General features: G+C 45.7%; 1 protein-coding gene across 2 annotated transcripts in view; it reads left to right on the forward strand.

Annotated features, from left to right (window-relative positions):
- Positions 1-2,753: 2,753 nt before the first annotated feature.
- The window catches only part of NOCT (nocturnin), a 33,608-nt gene continuing 13,214 nt past the window's right edge, over positions 2,754-23,147 (forward strand). Inside the window, exon 1 of one of the 2 annotated variants that reach the window (XM_017884031.1) lies at positions 2,754-3,771. In XM_017884031.1, the coding sequence (XP_017739520.1) occupies positions 3,582-3,771 (190 nt within the window). In that variant the 5' untranslated portion in view covers positions 2,754-3,581. Of the gene's footprint in view, positions 3,772-20,685; positions 21,158-23,147 lie in introns of those variants that run through there. The other variant, XM_017884032.1, reaches the window with a different exon arrangement.

The raw sequence follows: 23,147 nt of genomic DNA on the forward strand, positions 1-23,147 counted from the left end.
TCGAATAACCCTCTCCATAGTTAGCATGTAATCAAGAAATAGCCATAAAAATAGCCAACAAGGCTGGGCGCAGTGGCTCACGCCTGCAATCCCAGCACTTAGGGAGGTAGATGGATCACTTGAGATCATGAGTTTGAGACCAGCCTGGCCTACATGGCGAAACACCATCTCTACTAAAAATAAAAATTAAAAAATTAACTGGGTGCGGTGCCACGCGTCTGTAATCCCAGCTACTCTGTGGGCAGAGGGAGGAGAATCGCTTGAACCCGGGAGGTGGAGGTTGCAGTGAGCCGAGATCATGCCATTGCACTCCAGCCTGGGTGACAGCGAGACTTCATTTCAATTAAAAAAAAAAAAAGAAAAGAAAAGAGAAAGAAAAAGCCATCAGCAGCCCTCAGTGCTGCTCTGCCTATGGAGTAACCATTCTTTTATTTATTTACTTCTCTAATAAACTTGGTTTCACTTTATGGGCTCGTCCTGAATTCTTTCTTGTGCAAGATCCAAGAATCTTCTTCTGGGGTCTGGATTGTGACCCTTTCCAGTAACATTTCCTCTTCTCTGTTCCCACAATACTTTGTCCATATAGTGATTCTGTATTTATTAGTAGATAATTACAAGTATTTTTGTTTATACAATGTCTTACCCCCTAAACTGTCAATAGATTTTGTTCAATTTATTTTATATGCTCTGATATAGAGCCTCAATTTATTTTTATATGCTCTAATATAGAGCCTGAATATACATAATGTATATTCAACAAATGTTAACTGAATACATTTTCAAGGGAATAAGTTTTAATTTCTATCTTTCTGATTGCTTAGTGTTTAATATATTATAAAAAACATTATTCAGGCCGAGCATGGTGGCTTATGCCTGTAATCCCAGCACATTGGGAGACCGAGGCAAGGGGATCACCTGAGGTCAGGAGTTTGAGACCAGCCTGGCCAATATGATGAAACCCTGTCTCTACTAATAAATACAAAAATTAGCCGGGCATGGTGGCATGTGCCTGTAGCCAGAGCTACTTGGGAGGCTGAGGGAGGAGAATGGCTGGAACCCGGGAGGCGGAAGTTGCAGTGAGCCGTGATCACGCCACTGCATTCCAGCCTGGGCAACAGAGAGAGACTCCGTCTCAAATAAATAAACAAATAAAAATAAAAACTATGATGCACTTTCAGGATAGCATGCTCTTTGAATCTCTTTAAATAGTGACAGTTTATATTTGAACAGTATCTTCCATTTTTCAAAGCACTTTTCCCCAACATTTTATTATGAAAATCTCCAAATATATGGAGGAAAAATAATTGTAAGTGAACACTCGTGTCGGGACTCAGAAACTGATACCCCAAAATGTGGGGCTTTGACATGTTCAATGGAAGCCTCAAGGTCTCTCTGACCTCACTGCCCTGCACCATCTCTCCCAAAGCACAGGATGAAGTTGAAGTTCCTTTATCTGGCTACGATCCAGACCCACCAAAAGGAACAATTGTTTTTTCTTCCCCTCTCTGTAAGACCAAAAATGCAACCACCCGAAAAGACCCTTTCACAAGATAATGTGCAAGTTCATCCCTGTGCCCTGATCCATTCACTTGCCCTAGTCATCCCCTTAACACAATGCCTCTGCTCCTCTCTCCCCAAGTCTGTTTGCCAGGACGGTAGACAAGCTTCTGAACCCCGTCGCGCATGTGTTTCTCCCTGTGCACACGTTAATAAATGCATATGCCTTCTCTTCCATTAATCTGCCTTTTGTGAGATGATTTTTCAGCGAACTTCAGAGGGCAAAGGGAACATTTTTCCCATAGTCCCTATACCCATATGTACCCACTACCTAGATTGAAAATCAACATTTTGCTATATTTGCAAAACACTTTTCATAGGCTAATTTTATTATCACCTTTAAAAACATTTTCTTTTTACAAGTACTACTCCTTGTGGAGCAGGGCTACCCCGTAGGCAGTGTGCCCAGAGTAGCTTATTATCACCTTTTGCTTCACCTAATGACTAAGGTATGATTCTATGTTTTATAGATAAGGAAACTGAAATTGAGGCTTTAATGACTTCCAAGGAGCTTGTCTGCCAGAAGTTGTAATCAACTTGTGCCAGTTGATCTGTCCACACCCTCTAGGTGTTAGACACCTCTAGGTCTGAAAAATATTTAGAATATTCCTGTGATGAAAATTTTGCAATTCCACAACACAGGGGAATCAGCAAAATCATGGGAAAACGAATAGAATACATTTCTAACTCATGAATCATTCAGAGAAGAATCCAGTCGGGTTTTCCCTCCCCCTCATCCCATTTTTATTCCTGATTAGTCATCATTTCCTGCCCAGCCTATCTGAGATGTTTCTTCCATCCTTTCTTTTCCAGTAACAGTAACCTGATGCAGGTCTACAGTATCTGTTATCTCAGCTGATTTCCTTTCTGCCTTTTCATGAACCAGAGACATGTGATTTCCAATTAAAGCACAGCCCTGACCATATCCTTGCCCAGCTTACAAAACGTCAACGGCTCGAAGCTATCTACCGAGTTAAGCCTACTATAATCCCCCTCCTACACTACAACCTATCCACGCATCTGTCCTCTTACTCCTTAGCTTCCATCTTACATGAATGACTAAGAGTTGTTTCCCCAAATACACCCTTATTTACTTTTTTCATTTATAACTCACCACCGCCCCCACCAAAGTTTCACGTGGGTAAATTCTAGACCTTCACGTCATAGGCCAACTCAAATGCCAATCCTTCTAATGTACCTTCTAGAGATCCCGGGCCTGTTGTCATCTCTATCGCCAATCTTTGGCATCTTGTGGCACTAATCTCAGTCTACCTTGTAGAGCTTTCTGGTCTGATTTCCCTTGCCACCTTCTGCTCCCTTTGCCTAAGTATAACACCTCTGGGGAAAGGGACGCTGTTTTAATCACCATCGCCTCGCACACAGTCGGTGCTTTATTGTGCTTAACATCGTTTAACGCAACACATCCTGCCGAGGGGGTCGGAGGTGGACGACTTTTGCTGTATCCACACAGACCCGCGCATGCACACACGGACGCCGTCTGCAACTCTGACAGACACGTGTCCCCTGAGCCACAGCCCTGGAACTGTCTCGGGATTCCCAGCCTGTGGGTGTTTCCATGCTGGCCAGCGGAAGGGGACGCTTTTTGCTTCAGAACTGCTTCAACGGATACCTCTTATTTTAGACCGCCTACGGATTCTATCCTATAAATCAGCCTAAGCTCTGCTTCCTTTTAAAACAGGATTACGCCGGGTAGAGGGAGCCCGGCGTGACCGCGCAGTGGTCAGGTCCTGCGGATCCCCCTCCAGCTCCCACTTGGTAGCGCCCGCTTTGTCAGCGCGCAGCGCTAGCCGAGCGCCCTGCAGCTCTCGCCAGGTCTCACAGCAGACGGTGCCGACGCAGCGCTCTGGCGCCTTGCTCTCGGGCTCTGCTCCCCGGGATTTCCCCAGGACCTGCGCCGCGCGAGAAGGAGCCTGGGAGCATCCGCCCAGACTGCCCGGACAGTCGGCTCGACTCGCTGCCCTCGGCCCCAGCCGGGCTCCGCGTTGGTGGCGGCGGCGCCCGGCATGTTTCATAGTCCGCGGCGGCTCTGCTCGGCCCTGCTGCAGAGGGACGCGCCCGGCCTGCGCCGCCTGCCAGCCCCAGGGCTGCGCCGCCCGTTGTCCCCGCCGGCGTCTGCTCCCAGGCCCGCATCCCCTAGGCTGCTGGCGGCGGTCTCAGCGGCCTCGGGCGCCGCGAGGTCGTGTTCCCGAACAGGTGAGTGCACCCCAGTTCTGGGCGGAGAACGCCACGGCCGCCAACTCTCGGCCGCCACCTGGAGACAGCGCGGAATGAATGGGAAGCCCGGGGCTGCAGTTCGTGGGGTCTGGCCTGAAACCTTCCCGGAGCAACCTTCTCTGTTTCCTTTTTCCTCTTTCCCTGTTCCCCGACTTGCCTGGGGCTTGCATCAAAGCTGGTAAGAAATGGGAGACTGTATTCAGGTTCTCGCTTGACCCTTGGAGGCCGTGCTTTCAGAATTTCTTGCTCTTGACCTACGTTAAATTTCCCCCTTCCGAGGCCACGAGTTACTATTTTGGTTACACTTTTTATTGCACGGAAATTAACGGAAATTTTTATGGAAAAAAATCTAAATGATGCTTATTTGTTCATATGGCTTTCATGGTCTAGATATTAAGTTGGTTTTTTTGTTTGTTTGTTTGTTTGTTTTTTTTTTGAGACGGAGTCTCGCTCTGTCACCCAGGGCTGGGACGTGCTGCTGGCCGGATCTTTCAGTCACTGCAAAGCTCGCCTCCCGCGCGTTCACGCCTATTCTCCTTGCCTCAGCCTCCCGGGTAGCTAGGCTACAGACGCCGCCCACCTCGCCCGCCTAGTTTTTTGTAGTTTTTTAGTAGAGACGGGTTTTCAAACCGTGTTAGCCAGGATTTGCGCTCTCGATCTCCTTGGACCCTTGTTGCATCCGCCGTCTCGCCTCCCAAAGTGCTGGCGATTTACAGGGCTGCAAGCCACCGCGCCCGGCCCGATATTAAGTTTTTTAAGTCGTGGTTAACACTGATTCATTACGTTTCTTTTTTCTTTTTTCTTTTTTCTTTTTTTTTTTTTTTTTTTGACAGAGCCTCACTTTCTGTCAAACCCCAAGGCTGGGATTACCGGACCTCAAACCTCAACCACCGCCTTGACGGCGTTTCAAAGCCGATTCTCCTGCCTCAAGCCTCCCGAGTAGTGGGAATTACAGGCGCCCGCCACACGCCTAGCCTAATTTGCTAATATTTAGTAAGAGAACGCGTTTCACCCATTTTGCGCCCAGGCTGCGTCTTGTTTGAACTTCCTGACCTCGCTCGATCCACTCACCTCAGCCTTCCCAAAAGTGCTGGCGATTACAGGCACGCAGCCATCGCCCCCACCCGCCCTTACGTTTCTTTGCGATTTTTTTTTCTTTTTTGAGCCTTCAAAAAACTCTTGATACTTAAACAAATTAAATTTTGTGTTCCTTTGTGTACCTCAGATCTTGCTAAAAATGAGAAGGGCCTTAGTTTCACCCAACAGCCTGTTTTAACATCATGTAAAAACTACCCTGAGTTTTCCTTTTTGCCACCTCTGTTTCTGCCTGGGCACACATTACCGTGCCACGAAATTACATCGAAATTAATGTATCTTTTACCAACGTTTGATAAATTTTTTCTTCAAAATAGCAATACATAGCTTTTTTTTTTTTCGAGAGCGGAATTTTGCTCTTGTTGCCCAGGCTGGAGCTGAAATGCGCCCGATCTGGCTCACCGCCAACCTCCGTCTCCGCGGCTTCAGCAATTCTCCTGCCTCAGCCTCCCGAGTAACTGGGATTACAGCATGCGCACCCACGCCCCGGACTAATTTTGCTATTTTTAGTAGAGGTGGTTTCTCCATGTTGCGTCAGCGCCTCGAACTCCCGAACCAGGCTGATCCGCCCTCTTGCCGCCTACAAAGCTGCCTGGGATTACAAGCGTGAGCCCACCGCGCCCTGCGTATAAAATTTTTAGGCCGGGCGCGGTGGCTCAGGCCTGTGATCCAGCACCGTGGGAGGCCGAGGCGGCTGGATCACCTGAGGTTCCTGACCATCCTGGCCAACGGTCGTGGGCGTGGTGGCACTCGCCTGTAATATCCCAGCTACTTGCGAGGCTGAGGCAGGAGAATCGCTTAAACGTGGGAGGCGGAGGTTGCAGTGAGCCGAGATCGCACCATTGCACTCCAGCCTTGGCGACAAGAGTGAAACTCCGTCTCAAAATAAAATTAATAAAAATTTTAAAATGCATATATATATATATATTTAAAAAGATTATCTGGAATGTGATTGAAGCCAGTACTTTAAACTCTATTTGCATTGCTGGCGGATGTTTAGGTATTTCCCAAACTAGTATCAAACTCCTGGCCTCAGGATATCCTCAGACTCTGGAGTAGTCGAGGTTTGCAGGTGGAAGCCAACTACGCCCAACTTAGTTGTAAAATTAGGATGTTGAATTGGTTGCTGGAGACTCTGAACTATATTATTCCTTAGCATGAACTTGACAGGTAGATTCTCCACCCCCACCCCCAATTTCATAGGAATGTGGCACATTGTGAAATAACTGCCAGAATGGGTATACCACCTGATAACTTTTTTCTTGCTGGAAATTTTAAGAACCACATTGTTAGGTTTGAGGTAGGAAAAGTAAAAGAAAACGAGATGATGTCTTTTGTACCAGCTTTTATCTTAAATTCCCTCAGTCTCAGAGGCAGGGTTAGTAGGTACCTCCTCGTGGGAATACAGTTAGCTTGTGTAAAACAGATAGAGATGGCTGTGTTATCTGAGCAATTACTGTTATCTGAGTAATAAATATCAGGTCAGATTGGAATGTTGGGCTTTTGACCCAAGAAAGTGTTTAATGAACTTCTTTTAAGAAATCTCCTGAAACCTGCTAGTTTTACAGATAAGGAAATTGAAGGACTTTATGGTACTTAAACTTTTGTAGGCAGTTACTATAAAGTCTAGACATTTTTCCTGTTTCATGCAGTTTTAGCTTCGGCTTGTTGGAAGAAACATGTGCATGCATTGATTCATTCATTGCTTGTTAGCTCATTCCAGATCTTTACAGAATGTCTCACACAATGTAGGTGCTTTATTATAGGAGCTAAAAAAGAACATGAGCTTTTTAGTCAGTCCCTAAGGAGTTTACTGCCCAGTAAGAGATGAGATTTGCACAAATCTGGCTGTTTAATGAAATGAAACACCGTTTATTCTCTGGACTTGGAAATGGCACAAGGGTGCAGGAAAGCAGGAAGTCCCTTTTAGGCTTCTAGAAGTGGATGGCATTTCAGCTGGCTTTTGAAGCATGGTTAGTATTGGAAGAGATTACTATAAAGCATTTTGTTTGGAAAAAGCAGGCATAAATGCAGAAAGGCATGAGACACAGATGAGGAAGGGTGAGAGAAGAGGCACTTTGCAAAATGGACATTGTTTTCCAAAGAGCCTCAGAGCCAGCACTAAGTGCTTTTTAATTTTAATTTTTTTTGAGACAAGGTCTCGCACTGTTGCCCAGGCTGGAGTGTAGTGGCACCACCTCTGCTCACTGCAAACTCCACCTCCCAGGCTCAAGCAATTCTCCTATCTCAGCCTCCGGAGTAGCTGTGACTACAGGCACACCACTGTGCGGGGCTAATTTTTGTATTTTTAGTAGGAACGGGATTTCAACACGTTGCCTAGGCTCGTCTCATCAGCTCTGGTGATCCACCTGCATTTGCCTCCCAAAGTGCTGGGATGACAGGCATGAGCCACTGCGCCCAGCCTATTAAGTGCATTTTTAAAATGCAGATTCTTAGATCCTACTATAGACCTATTAAGTCTGAGTCATTCATGATGGGCCCTGGATTCCACATAACCAAATGAAATGACAAAAAGAATAACTCCAGATTGTTATTCTATGCCCTCAAATTTGGACATCTGGCACCCATATGTGAGACAGACATTTAAGGGGCCGAAAACTCCTCTCCACTCCTGAGCCTTTTGATGGGGAGTGGTGAGTCCCAACACCTGTCCACATTTGCTAATCAGTTCCTGCATAACTTTTTTTTTTTTTTTTTTTTGAGACGGAGTCTCGCACTGTCGCCCAGGCTGGAGTGCAGTGGCCGGATCTCAGCTCACTGCAAGCTCCGCCTCCCGGGTTCACGCCATTCTCCTGCCTCAGCCTCCCGAGTAGCTGGGACTACAGGCGCCCGCCACCTCGCCCGGCTAGTTTTTTGTATTTTTTAGTAGAGACGGGGTTTCACCGTATTAGCCAGGATGGTCTTGATCTCCTGACCTCGTGAGCCGCCCGTCTCGGCCTCCCAAAGTGTTGGGATTACAGGCTTGAGCCACCGCACCCGGCCCAGTTCCTGCATAACTTAATGCCCCTTGGCAATTGGTGGTTATTGGGAAGATAAGTACAGTCCCTTTGGAGTTATGAGATTCCAGGTTTTTAGAATTAAAAGGTGACCTTGGGGATGATCTCGGTATTTGGCTTTCTTTTCGCAAGGATAACAGCCCCCATAAGAAGTAGCAGTTGCCACAGTTACTGTACTGGATGAAACAAACGCAGTTGGAAGTCATCCGTGGGTTTATAAATGCTATCTTCCACATCCCTCCTCAGAGAATGAAGAGTTGGCTGAACTACTGTTCTCTACCATTAGAACATTTGCTTTTTTTTTCATGGTACAATTTTAAAGGCAAATGCCACCAACTCATTTGAGAAGGCAGCTTTATTTAATATGTCCTTTAACTATGTGAGTAAACTGCTGATGAGAGAAGAAATCAGAAAGCTTGTAATTATCAAGCTGCTATGGAATAAATTGCTTTCCTTGTGGGAAAACTAATATATGAATTTTCTGTTAGGATTCAGTGGCAACAGTTTAAATATGGTGAACTGGGGTTCTTTGGGATTAATAACCATGGCTGCAGATTCACATTCCACACAGTTAACATTTGCAAGTCATTTAACCTTGCTTGCTGTCTCAACACTAGACCTTACCTAGAACAAATAAGATGAATTGATAGCAATTTATCCACAAGCTTTATTGAACAGTACATGTAAAATGCGACATGACTAATTGCAGCGGGAGTTGGAAGAGAAATCGGTATGGCTGAATTTGTCAAGAAACGCTTTGCTTTGAATAGGTGAAAAAGGAGGGTGCTTTGGAAGGGGACAGGGTGAGGGGGCTAGGCAGAGAAGACTACACACTGCCTGGAAGAAGGTGGAGCATGCAGGAGCTGTAGCAAGCATTTTAGGAAAAGAGGTATAATCAGAATCCTTTGGGACACTTGTTAAAATGCAGATTTCTGGTCTTTCACCCATCTTGAATCAGTTTCCTGTGGAGAAGTCTGGTGGAGTGCATATTTAACAAGTGCCCCAGGGGATTCTTCCAAAAAGATTAGGGAGTATTCATGAGCTCTGCCCCTCCTTTCCCCAAAGGTACTTATTCCTGGAAAGCTTGAGAAGCTCTGGAGAGGATTCTGGAAGAGCCTGAAGACCTTTGGCCGGGCACAGTGGTTCATGCCTGTAATCCCAGCACTTTGGGAGGCCGAGGCACGGATCACTTGAACTCAGGCGTTCAAGACCAGCCTGGGCAACATGGTGAAACCCTGTCTCTACTAAAATTAAAAAAAAAAAAAAAAATAGCCAAGTGTGGTGGTGCACACCTGTACATCCCATCTGCTTGGGAAGCTGAGGCACGAGAATCACTTGAACCCGGGAGGCGGAGGTGTCAGTGAGCCGAGATTGCACCATTGCACTCCAGCCTGGGTGATAGAGTAGGAGCAATACTCTGTCTCTAAAAAAAACAATCTTTGAGCTTGGGGCCTAAGGCAATTCAAGAGACGCCTGAGCAAGAACATTGACCCCAACAAAAGCGGCTTTAAAATAAGTTTGTATATTTTGTCCACACGGTTTTGCCATGTTGCTCCAGCTGGTCTCAATCCTGGGCTCAAGCAATCCTCCCACCTCAGCCTCCCAAAAGTACTGGGATTACAGGCATGAGTCATCACGCCCTGCCAAAAGCAGCTTTTAAGAAAGGGAAGAAATTCCAGGGCAGGGCACAGTGGCTCACGCCCGTAATCCCAGCACTCTGGGAGGCCAAGGCAGGCGGATCACCTGAGGTCGGGAGATAGAGACCAGCCTGACCAACATGGAGAAACCCTATCTCTACTAAAAATACAAAATAAGCCGAGCGTGGTGGCGCATGCCTGTAATCCCAGCTCCTCAGGAGGCTGAGACAGGAGAATTGCTTGAACCCGGTGGAGGTTGTGGTGAGCCGAGATCACGCCGCTGCACTCCAGCTTGGGCCACAAGCGTGAAACTCCATCTCAAAAAAAAAAAGAAAAGAAAAGGGAAGAAATTTGCATATTAATGAAAAGTTCAGTGAGAGGAAACTTGAGACTGACATTATAATGGGAGTGTATCCATGTAGTCGTATAACTTATAGAGTGGGATAAATAATCAAGGAGGTTTCTCTGATGTTTACTAAAAGTGAGGCAATTGTGTTCTGGCTTCTTGGAGTTAGGAAGGGAGATACAGCATCTGTATTTGCTGTCAGGAGTCACTGGTGACTAATCAGAGTTTATAGGGCTTTGATAGTCACTTAAGTGGTGGTTATACTTCAGTAAATACTTAGAAATTAGAAGGACAGTGTGCAGGGGTGTTTAGCCTCATAGTAAACCTGTTTGGACTTTTGTGGAAAGCAGCTAAGATACTTTTATTTTTCGTTTTTTTTTTTTTTTGAGATGGAGTCTCGCTCTGTCACCCAAACTGGAGTGCAGTGGCTGGATCTCAGCTCACTGCAAGCTCCGCCTTTCGGGTTCACGCCATTCTCCTGCCTCAGCCTCCCGAGTAGCTGGGACTATAGGCGCCCGGCACCTCGCCCGGCTAGTTTTTTTTATTTTTTAGTAGAGACAGGGTTTCACCAGATTAGCCAGGATGGTCTCGATCTCCTGACCTTGTGATCCACCCGTCTCGGCCTCCCAAAGTGCTGGGATTACAGGCTTGAGCCACCGCGCCCGGCCTATCGTTATTCTTAGAATGGGAGAAAATCAGTCTTCCCACGGAGGGAGTGAGACCTCAAGTGAAAACCTTAGCTGTCCTCTGGCTCTATGTGGCCTCAAAGCAACATTTGAATCATATATTAATACTTAGCAAGAATTCCGTGTCAGCGATGTGGGCAACAGTGCCCAGGGGAAAGAAGGCTAAACAAAATTGGTACCATCCAATTTGAATGTCCCTATAACCATTTTTTTCTCCTTCCAGTATATACAAAAAATGCATGGGTCCCATTCAGATCTTCTGGATTTTAATATCGCCAAGTGGGGCCTGAGCATCTGCTGATTCTGACATAGGCCCCAGGTAGACACCAGCCATACACTGAAAACACAGGCGGACACCTGAGAAGGCTCGTTTTACTAAATGCTTAGAAGCCTGTTCTAAGTTTCTCAATGCAATGATGTGATTCTCCTGTCTTCAAAAGTTAGAGACCACTGTTGGATTGTGGAGAGTTGTGCAGAAAGGAAAATTTTTATTTTATTTATTGTAGAGACGGGGTCTCACTGTGTTGCCCAGGCTGCTCTTGAGCTCTTGGCAAGTCCATGAAAATAAGTGCTTAGAAGTTATGATGCTCGCCGGGTACGGTGGCTCACGTCAGTACTTTGGGAGGCCAAGGAGAGGGGGGATCACTTGAGGTTAGGAGTTCGAGACCAGCCTGGGCAACATGGCAAAACCCCGTCTTTACTAAAAATGTAAAAATTAGCCAGATGTTAGTGGTGTGTGCCTGTAATCCCAGCTACTCGGGAGGCTGAGGCAGGAGAATTGCTTGAACCCGGGAGGTGGAGGTTGCAGCGAGCTGAGATTGCACCACTACACTCCAGCCTGGGCAGCTGCAAGACTCCATCTCAAAAAAAAAAAAAAGTTCTGATGCATCCAGAGTGACAATAAGAATTGTTCTGGAAGGATATCTGGGAAGTTCCTTGGTCTTGTTGCATCCTCTCTAGCTGTCTTCCTTTCCCTTTTCTATCTTTCCTCCAACTCTTGAGGTTCCAGTACCTAAACAGCTCAGTTTGCCGGTCTGCAAATATGCTTGTTAACTCCAAATATCTTGTCTAGTACAGGGTGCAAAGTAAGTTACACTGCAGATTCTAATAATACCTGGGATATAATACTTTTCTATTTCCTCTTGTGTGTTTTGCTTTTATGGATGCTAACTATCATTGAAGGTCTGCTGAAGGAAAATGTTTATCTTTCAAATCTTGTAGGTCAAATAGACTCATTAAGACTTATTTCTAGAATTAGTTTCTCTTTCAGGTGGTTCTGAAATTATGTTTGTAAATAGTTTTATGACAGTGTATTTAATCTGATTTTTAAATTTTAATTTAATATTATTTTATTTTTTGAGATGGAGTCTTGCTGTGTTGCCCAAGCTGGAGTGCAATGGCGCAACCTCTGTTCACTGCAACCTCCCTCTCCTGGGTTCAAGCTATTCTCCTGCCTCAGCCTCCTGAGTAGCTGGGGACTACAGGCACCCACCACCACGCCCAGCTAATTTTTTGTATTTTTAGTAGAGCCTTAAGGTTTTGCCATGTTGGTCAGGCTGGTCTCGAACTCCTGACCTCAGGTGATCTGCCTACCTCGGCCTCCCAAAGTGCTGGGATTACAGGCGTGAGCAACCACGCTCGGCCTTGCCTCTGAACTTTTAAAAACCATTGTGGGCCGGGCGCGGTGGCTCAAGCCTGTAATCCCAGCACTTTGGGAGACGTTGGAGGCCAAGACGGCGGCGGATTCCACGAGGTCAGGGAGTTGAGACCATCCCTGGCTAAACACGGTTAAAACCGTCTCTACTAAAAAAAAATACAAGAAAACTAGCCCGGCGCGTGGTTGGCGGGCGCCTGTAGGTCCAGCTACTCGGGCAGGCTGAGGCAGGAGAATGGTGTAAACCCGGAGGCGGAGCTTAGTGAGCTAAGATCCGGCACTGCACTCCAGGCCCCGGCGACAGGAGCAAGACTCGCACGTCTCAAAAAAAACAAAAAAAAAAACCATTGTGAGTACTGATTATCTGTAAGAGGCTTACAAGATTTCCTTATCTTTGGTATTCAAAAGTTCCATCAGGATAAATGTCTCAGCATCTGATGCGCCCATGCAATCTAAAGGCATGCCTTAGCACATGAAAAGTTAGTATCATTTCTCGGGTTATTTTGTCCACTGTATTGTCTTTTGTTCTCATGTTCTTGAACTCCTGTTAGATTGCTGGCCATATGGATGTATTCTCCGTGTCTATTCATCCTTTTTTTTTTTTTTTTTTTTTTTTTTTTTTTTTTGTACCCCTTTTTTTTTGTGGGCCCTAATGGTTTTTTTTCCCTGTTTTTTTTCCCTTTTTTTTTTTTTTTTTTTTTTTTTTTTAATTATTTTAGAGACAGTCTCCACTTTGTCACCCAGGCTGGAGTGCACTGGTGTGATCATAGCTCACTGTAACCTCTAACTCCTGGGCTCAAGTGATCCTCCCACCTCAGCCTCTGGAGTAGCTGGGACTGTAGGTGTGCTGCACCACGTCTACCTACTTTTATTTTTTTGTTAGAGACAGGGGTCTCGGCTCAGACTGGTCTCAAACTCCTGGGCTCAAGCAGTCCATCTGCCTCTGCCTCCCAGCGTACTGGATTACAAGCATGAGGCACCAAGCCAGGCCTCCATTCATATTTTAGTGTTTTTATCTCTTCTCTGTTTCATGAGATTTCCTGAAAATTTTTGTTCTGCAGTCATTTTAAAGTCCTAGACATTTCTAGTTGTTTAATTGCTCCTTTTTTTCATAGAAGCCTGTTTTGTGTCTATAATGTCTCTTGTACTTTAAATATATCAAGATGTGTGTGCCTGTTTCTCCTTTAGGCCTCTTTCCTGGAGAGGAGGGGAGTTTGCATGTTGTTTTGTTTGTTTGTTTGTTTGTTTTTGAGATGGGGTCTTTCTTTGTCACTCAGGCTGGAGTGCTGTGCCGTGATCTCAGCTCACTGCAGCCTCCACCAGCCCGGTTCAAGCACTCCTCCCACCTCAGCCTCCCAAGTAGCTGGCACCACAGGCATGCACCACCATACCTGGCCCGATAATACAACAGTTACTGTATTTTTAGTAAAGACAGGTTTTCCCCGTGTTGGCCAGGCTGGTCTCACGTGCTGAGCTCAAGTTATCCACCCATCTCAGCATCCCAAAATACTGGGATTACAGGTGTGAGCCACCGTGCCCAGCCAGTTCGCATGTTCTGAATGGAAAGGTAATCTGGAGAGTGGGCAGCCAGGCTTCCTTGTTCAATGCATGAGAGGGAGCAGGCTGGCAACTACTGCCTTTGCCAAAGAAAGGAGGGTTTCCTTCTGTGTTCTTCAGTCCAACCTCTCCCCCGCTTTTAACCTCTCCCCGCTTTTTAACACTATCCTAGAGGTTCAGAGTTAGCTCCTGATCTGGTTTGCTTCTCTTTCAGGTCCATTCACCCTTGCAAGCCATTCTAAAGCTATCACTCATTTTCTTTGGAGTATTCTTTGGTTCTATGGAGCATGCGAAAGCCACCCTTCCCAGCTTTGTCTGTGAGAGAGGGGATGCGTGTAACTAGTGCCACTGTTCACTTTCATTCTTGAATTGCCCTAACAGTTACCCCCTCAGCCTCTCCTGCGCTTTCTATTTGTTGATTCAGCTTGGAGTTTCTTCACGGTGCTCTTGGGAAAACCACAGTTACCTTTGGTAACTTGTACTGCCCCTTCCTTCACTCTGGTTTCTCTGTTAAGTCAAACTTGATTCTGTCTTCTTGGAATTCCTCCAGGTTTTTGCTCCATTGATGTCATGCATCCCTTCTTGTTTTCCAGTGTTACTGATGCATTCTTTAAAAAATTTTAAATAGGCTGGGCACAGTGGCTCACGCCTGTAATCCCAGCACTTTGGGAGGCTGAGGTGGGCAGATCGCCTGAGGTTGGGAGTTCTAGACCAGCCTGGCCAGCATGGTGAAACCCTGTCTCTACTAAAAATACAAAAATTAGCCGGGCGTGGTGGCAGGTGCCTGTAATCCCAGCAGCTACTCATGAGGCCGAGGGAGGAGAATTGCTTGAACCCAGGAGGCAGGGGTTTCAGTGAGCCGAGATGGTGCCATTGCACTCCAGCCTGGGCAACAGAGCGAGACTCTGTCTCAAAAAAAAAAAAAAAAAATTAAGTATAGGTACTTTATTTCTTCAAGATCTTAGGAAGGAGAGAAAGTAAATGTATTTTCTACTTTTGCTCTCTTGGCCTAGAACCAACCTGCCCAATGATATGCAACATATTCTTTTTTATATATATATGCCTTAATTATTCAAGCAGTGCTCTGGGAATTTGTATATGAAAATTGTTTCCCCTCCTTTTAAGTGACTAAAATCTTTTATTGGTTTTATGGTACATATACAAATGGACTAGTGGTGAGCATAGCTGCCTTCCAAATGGACTATACAATTTTATTATTTTTTTTTTTTTTTTGATGGAGTCTTGCTCTGTCCCCCAGGCTGGAGTACAGTGGCACAATCTCTCTGCTCATTGCAACCTCCGCCTCCCAGGTTCAAGTGATTCTCCTGCCTTAGCCTCCTAAGTAGCTGGGATTACAGGCATGCGCTACCACGCCCAGCTGATTTTGTATTTTTAGTAGAGATGGGGTTTCACCATGTTGGTCAGGCAGGTCATGAACTTCTGACCTCTGGTGATCCACCCATCCGAGCCTCCCAAAGTGCTGGGATTACAGGCATGAGCCATCGTGCCTGGCCAATTCTTTTAGGGATGGGGTCTCTCTATGTAGCCCAGGCTGAACTCAAACCCCTGGGTTTAAGAGATCTTCCTGCCTCAGCCTCCCGAGTAGCTGAGACAATAGGCATGTGTCACCATGCTTGGCTCATTGTTTAAAAATTTTTATACTTCTTTATTTTATTTATTTATTTTTTTGAGACGGAGTTTCACTCTTGTCACCCAGGTTGGAGTGCAGTGGCACAATCTTGGCTCACTGCAAACTCCACCTCCTGGGTTCAAGTTATTCTCCTGCCTCAGCCTCCCAAGTATCTGGGATTACAGGTGCCCACCACCACACCTGACTAAATTTTGTATTTTTAGTAGAGATGGGGTTTTTGCCCTGTTGGCCAGGCTGGTCTTGAATTCCTGACCTCAGGTGATCTGCCCACCTCAGCCTCCCAAAGTGTTGGAATCACAGGTGGGAGCCACCACGCCTGACCTTTTTTTTTTTTTTATGAGACAGAGCCTTCCTCTGTCACCCAGACTGGAGTGCAGTGGGGCAGAGACAGCTCACTGCAGGCTCAACCTCCTGGGCTCACGCAGTCCTCCTGCCTCAGCCTCCCAAGTAGCTGGGACCACAGGCGCATGCCACCATGCCTGGCCAAAGCCTCATTTTAATATAATGCAGAGCAGAGGTTGGCAAACTTTTTCCGTAAAGAGCCAGCTAGTAAATATTTTAGGCTGTCTGGGCCATGTATCTGTCGCAGCTACTAAGCTCTGCTGTTATAGCGTGAAAGCAGCTGTAGAGACAATACAATATGTAAACTTTATTTATGATACTAAAATTTGAATTTCATATCATTTTCACATGTCACGAAATATTACTGTTCTTAAGGGGTTCCCCCCTCCCCAACCATTTAAAAATACAAAAGCCTTTCCTAGCTTGCAGGCAGCACAAAGACAGGATGCTGCCAGAGTTAGCTCATGGGTCACAGTCGGTAGATCCTGATCTAGAGAGGGCTCTGTACAGTCAGCAGAAGGCTCCTCATAGTTTCGTATTTCCACTCACAACTGTAAAAACACATCATTTTCCAAGTGTCCCAGAAATGTTAGTGATGGGGATCACCAGATTTTTTAGGTTTTGCCTTTTCACGTTTGTATTTCAGAGGAATGTGCTAGAAAAGCCCAGCTTGTGGAAGAGATTTGTCAGCCAATAGACAATTGAGCACCAATCGAACATGTTAAACTAAGCATTTATCATGGAGGGATTTCCTTCTCCTTAGAGAGCTTTTCCATATGAGTCTGTCATGGCTGAAGGTATGGCTCAGTCTTGTCTGGATGACGCTTCAGCTTTCTTGTCTGGTCTGTGACTGCCTCCTGGCAAAGAGAGCTTGTTTGAATTGTCACGCTCAGTCTAGGTGCTTGTATTTTTAGACACGTTAGGTTGAGAGTTCTGACCTTCACTTGATATCTCTGGTAATGCCACGCGGGTCGTGACACTGCTTTGTACACTCTGTGCTGTGCCAGTATGTGTGCTGTGATGACTGTGACGTCGACAGATGGAGGAGGTGGAACTTGACCTCTGTGTCTTCCTGGTGTGAAGAATGGGCTGCTGTGTCTGTCCGGGGCCAGGCAGGACAGCTGCATCGCAGTTACCCTGACGCGGTATCAGCATGGCTGGAGACGCTGACGAGCAGCAGTCCAAGGTGCAGGTAACTTTCTCCAGGGCCAGCCCCCTTACTAGTTGTGCAATCTGGAGAAAGCTGTGCAGTTACCTGATCCATGCCTGGAAAGTGGTGAATATGATACCCACTTCAGCAGATTTGAGACAGAATAATGAAAAGAGTTGGAAGCAGTCTGGCACATTATCTCCAATGTTAATAATAGCCTTCTCTTTTTTTTTTTGAGACAGAGTTTTGCTTTGTCACCCAGGCTGGAGTGCAGTGGTGCGATCTTGGCTCACTGCAACCTCCTCCCGGGTTCAAGCAATTCTCCTGTCTCAGCCTCCCGAGTAGCTGAGATTACAGGCACCCACCACCATGCCCAGCTAATTTTTGTATTTTTGATAGAGACGGGGTTTCACCGTGTTGGTCAGGCTGGTCTCAAACTCCTGACCTCAAGTGATCCACCCACCTTGGCCTCCCAAAGTGCTGGGATTACAGGCATGAGCCACCACGCCCAGCTGAGTAATAGCCTTCTCTTTATGCCTAGGAAAAAAGTGAGTTTTCCAGAATGAAACAGAATAGCTAACATTTAGCTAATCACTTAGGATGTGCCAAGTACCTCTAGTTTAACTCAGTTAATCCTCACACTAACCAAATAAAGTAGGTTACACTTATCCATATGAAGAAGATAATGAAGAAGCAGAGAGGTCAATAAGTTATCCAGGATCCTATTAGTAACAAGTGGAGCCCCGATTTGAATTCAGACAGCCTAACTTGAGTCCTTGCTTTAAGACTTGCCTCTGCTGAACCACAGGCCGAACTTCTTGGGGAGAGCTGAGGCTCAGCTGTAAGGCTCAGTACTTGAGGCAGGCCTGTCACATTTAGTCAGTGGCACTCAGTAACAGACTTGGAGCCTGGTTGGTCACTAACTAAAATATTTGATTTCTACCACACAGTAATATCTTCTTAACTTGGCACTTAGTTTATTTTTATTTTAAATTTAATAGCGATGGGGTCTCACTACATTGCCCAGGCTGGTCTCAAGTTCTTGGGCTCAAGTGATCCTTCTGCCTAAATTGGCACTTAAAATCCAGTCTCTAGGATCTGGAAATTCATGTCATACAAGCCCACATCGTGTAAAATTTGAAGGTAACTGCATTCATTTGCCAGGTGGACCTTCAGGGAACATGTCACACTGTTTGAGTTTTGCTTTTCTTGCTGATGGGTGCACACCAAAGTTTCACAAAAATTTAGAAAGATACTTTTTTTTTTTTTTTTTTGAGACAATCTTGCTTGTGTCGCCCAGGCTGGAGTGCAGTGGCGCAATATTTGCTCACTGCAACCTCTGCCTCCCAGGTTCAAGCGATTCTTATGAACCTCAGCCTCCTGAGTAGCTGGGATTACAGGTACCTGCCACCAAGCCCAGCTAATTTTTTTTGTATTTTTAGTAGAGACAGGGTTGTTGGCCATGTTGGCCAGGCTGGTCTCCTGACCTCAGGTGATCCACCTGCCTTGCCCTTCCACAGTGCTGAGATTATAGGCGTGAGCCACTACGCCTGGCCTAGAGTTACGTTTAATGGTAATTTAGGACCTCATTTACATTTCTGAACTTTAGTGTTCTTATCTATAAAGTGGTGTAAATAATGACCAATGGGTTCCTGAGCAGGTAACTGGTTACAGCAATTAAAAATGCTTGGTTGGCCGGGCACGGTGGCTCAAGCCTGTAATCCCAGCACTTTGGGAGGCCGAGACGGGTGGATCACGAGGTCAGGAGATCGAGACCATCCTGGCTAACACAGTGAAACCCCGTCTCTACTAAAAAATACAAAATCTAGCTGGGCGAGGTGGTGGGCGCCTGTAGTCCCAGCTACTCGGGAGGCTGAGGCAGAAGAATGGCATAAACCTGGGAGGCAGAGCTTGCAGTGAGCTGAGATCCGGCCACTGCACTCCAGCCCGGGCGACAGAGCAAGACTCCGTCTAAAAAAAAAAAAAAAAAAATGCTTGGTATACCATAAAATGCTCCACCAATAAAAGGTGGTCCTCCATCAGTGTGTGACAGAATTTCTTGGTACTTTGCTGTCACTTGCCATCTTTTATTAATTGTTTAAATCACTGGACTGGATCCTGGGGGAAATGGTAAATAAGGGAAACAGCCCCTGCCCTTGGGAGGCTTAAAGTCTCATGAGTAAAGGACAGAGGTTGTAGTTCAAATATCCAAGGGTACCCTAAGTAGGAAAATTGGGCCAGGTATAAGAAAAGGAGAGCCATTGGTTGGTCCATAGAGCTAGGCCTGGTTGCTGTGAATCTTTATTGATTCCTTCAGTATATATTAAATAAATATATTGTATATCCAACATCCAGGCTGCTTTAAAGTTGGTGGTTATCTTGTGTGAATTCTCGTTTGTATTGAAGATGGCCAGGTATTCTGGAACCTACTCTAAGAAGGCTAATGAAAATCAGCTGCTAAATTAGCTTAGTTTTGTGTTCAACACGCATGGCCAGTAGATGGCAGCATTGGATTGCTGTTTCAGGGATGCCTTCCTGTGCCGTTGATGGCTTACAGTTTTTGTGTTGTGTGTGCTTCGAGGTTTCCTCGGGCGGAGGTTGATCAACTTCCATAGCTTCCCAGGTGCGTACTCAAGATAATCCTGGCTTTTGCTTGGTTTTTAATCAGCGTTTTTGCCAGGCCACCGTTTCAAGATACTAAACGTAAACTGTAAGAGAAGTAATTAGATGCTGAATGGTTTGGGCAAAGCCTAGAACAGGCAGTTGCTGGGCAGCCCGAGGAAGGAACCCTGTGTGGAGCTGTGGAGGGCAGTCGGCCCTGAGTGATTCCTGAGTGCTGTTAGGAGTGCTTGGAACGGTGGGCCCAGTCATTTTGGGTCTCGACTATTGGGGTCGTCATCCAGCATTCTAATTATTAATGTGAAGGTGTTTAATTGCAGCCCGACCGTTTTCCTTATGGTCACCACTCTTAGGAACTTGAATTGTGATCTGCCTGATTGCTTTAGAAGTGTGTAGTAATTGGTAGTATTAAGGGTGTACATATATTCAAATATATTTGTGATTAGCCCACTTGTGGGTTTTTTTTTTTTTTTTTTTTTTTTTTTTTTTTTAGAGGAAGTCTCGCTCTTGTCGCCCAGGCTGGAGTGCAGTGGTGCGATCTTGGCTCTCTGCAACCTCCACCTTCCAGGTTCAAGCGATTCTCCTGCCTCAGCCTCCCAAGTAGCTAGGAGTACAGGCACCTGCCATCACGCCTGGCTAATTTTTGTATTTTCAGTAGAGATGGGGTTTCACCTCGAACTCCTGACTTCAGGTGATCCNAAGGTGTTTAATTGCAGCCCGACCGTTTTCCTTATGGTCACCACTCTTAGGAACTTGAATTGTGATCTGCCTGATTGCTTTAGAAGTGTGTAGTAATTGGTAGTATTAAGGGTGTACATATATTAAAAAATATTTGTGATTACCCCCCTTGTGGGTTTTTTTTTTTTTTTTTTTTTTTTTTTTTTTTTAGAGGAAGTCTCGCTCTTGTCGCCCAGGCTGGAGTGCAGTGGTGCGATCTTGGCTCTCTGCAACCTCCACCTTCCAGGTTCAAGCGATTCTCCTGCCTCAGCCTCCCAAGTAGCTAGGAGTACAGGCACCTGCCATCACGCCTGGCTAATTTTTGTATTTTCAGTAGAGATGGGGTTTCACCTCGAACTCCTGACTTCAGGTGATCCACCCACCTTGGGCTCCCAAAGTGCTGGGATTACAGGTGTGAGCTACCACGCCCAGCCTCCCACTTGTGTTTTTTAGGAAAGTAAAGGTATTACCAAATGGGAGTTCACATACTACTACTGTATTTCAGAAATCTAAATAATCTGAATTCTCTGGCAGTTCTTTAAAGGCTGTTTATAAAGGTAAGAAGAGTTATATTCTTATACAGTAAAATAGCAGTGAGGTCTTAATAATAGTGGTACAAGAAATTAAGACATCCAGTTCTAAATGTATGTAAAAATGTGCTTAAAGAATTAGTCGGTGGCAGGGGATGGGGTGATGTTGCTAAATGAACACTAGGCAGAAGAGATAAAGCTATTTTGATGTGCCTGTTAACTGTATGAATTCTGTAATTTGTGTGTTGCATTGAGAATGATGGCTGGCCCATTGCAGTGGCTCACGCCCAATCCCAACACCTTGGGAGGCTGAGGTGGAAAGATCACTGAAGGCCAGGAGTTTGAAGCCAGCCTGGGCAACTTGGTGAGATCTCGTCCCTATTTTTTAAACTTCTTTTTTAATAAAAAAAATGAAAGGAGAATTACTGTGTCTGTGAAAAGTGAATTGTGAGCAGAAGCCAAATATGTGTGGAATCAAATCCAAAATTTCGAAACACATAAAATTAGACCCGAAGCCAATTTGAGTGCCAAAGAGAGTTCAGCAGAGGTTTTGTCAAGATTTGGCCCTTTTCAGTGTCTTACTTGCCACGTGGGTGAATTATTTGTGCTGTCTAGCCTTAGGAAATAAGCTTTGAATATTGAGCTATTACGAATGTTTGAAAATCTTTTTAAAGTCCTGAATAGCAACTCCTATTAAGGCATAAAACTTAAGTAGATGGTTTGAAATCCTGGAAATCAACATGTATTTATGTATGAAAGGAATTTTTTTTTTTAATGCTTGATACTCAAAATTAAAAGTGAATGTGAATTAGCTGAGTGTGGTGGTGTGCACCTGTAGTCCCAGCTACTTGGGAGGCTGAGGCTGGAGAATTGCTTGAACCTGGGAGGCGGAGGTTGCAGTGAGCCAAGATCGTGCCACTGCACTCCAGCTAGGACAACAGAGCGAGACTCCGTCTCCAAAACAAAAAAAAAGTGAATGTGGTGAGGTGTGGTGGCTCACACCTGTAATTCCAGCACTTTGGGAGGCCAAGGTGGGTGGATCACTTGAGGTCAGGAGTTCAAGACCAGCTTAGCCAACATGGTAAAACCCCATCTCTACTAAATATATAAAAATTAGCCAGGTGTGGTGGCGTGCCACTGTAATCCCAGCTACTCAGGAGACTGAGGCAGGAGAATCGCTTGAACAGGTGAGGGGCAGAGGTTGCAGTGAGCTGAGACTGCGCCATTGCACTCCAGCCTGGGCGACAGAGTGAGACTCCATCCTCAAAATGTTGAATGTTAGGCCGGGTATGGTAGCTAATGCCTGTAATCCCAACACTTTGAGAGGCTGAGCTGAGAGGATTGCTTGAAGCCAAGAGTTCAAGACTAGCCTGGAAACAAAGTGATACCCCTGTCTCTACAAAAAAAAAAAAAAATTTCAATTACCCGGGGTTGGTGGCATATACCTCTAATCCCAGCTGCTTAGGCTGAGGCGGGAGGATTGCCTGAGCCCAGAAGTTAGAGGATGCAGAGAGCTATGATGGCACCACTGTGCTGCAGCTCCAGCCTGGGCAATGGAGTGAGACCCTGTCTCCAAAAAAAACAAGGGGAATGTTAAGTTGTTTCTTAAAGTAGGTGAGAAACAATGAGACTTTTTACTCAGTTATTCTCTCATTTTGTTTTTTGTTTGTTTGTTTGTTTGAGAGCTGGAGTGCAGTGGTGCAATCATGGTTCACTGCAACCTCCACCTCCCGGGCTCAGGTGATCCTTCTGCCCTAGCCACAGGCACATGCCACCATGCCCAGCTAATTTTTTCTTTTTTTAATTACGTCTAGAAAAGGATCTCTCTATGTTGCCCAGGCTACTCTCAAACTCCTGGATTTAAATGATCCACCCACCTCAGCCTCCCAAAGTGCTAGGATTACAGGCTATTCCCTCATTTGAAATTGGCATAATAAGAGTATCTGCTTCCTAGGATTGTGATGAGAACTGAAAATATAGTTAAAGTTCAGGAGGCTGGGAAGTTCAGTCAAAGGGCTGGCATCTGGTAAGGGCCTTGTTGCTGTGTCATGCCATGGCTGAAGGTAGAAGGGCAAGAGAGGGCTGAACTCGCCCTTTTATAAGAAACCCCCCACCCCTGCAACAGCACTGTGTCTCCCCCACCACCATATTGGTATTAAGCCATTGATGAGAGCCGTGCCCTCATGACCCAGACACCTCCCATTGCCCAGCTCCCAACACTGCTGCTTTGGGGATCAAGTTTCTAATACATGACCTTTGGGGGACATGCATTCAAACCATAATGAAGTGAGGAGAAGAGAAAGGTGCCCCTCAATCTTCAGTATTCTTTAGTTTACAAATTTAAATACGTAGAC

Source organism: Rhinopithecus bieti, unplaced genomic scaffold (assembly GCF_001698545.2).
Source record: "Rhinopithecus bieti isolate Rb0 unplaced genomic scaffold, ASM169854v2 scaffold_13709, whole genome shotgun sequence".
NCBI classification, from domain to species: Eukaryota; Metazoa; Chordata; class Mammalia; order Primates; family Cercopithecidae; genus Rhinopithecus; species Rhinopithecus bieti.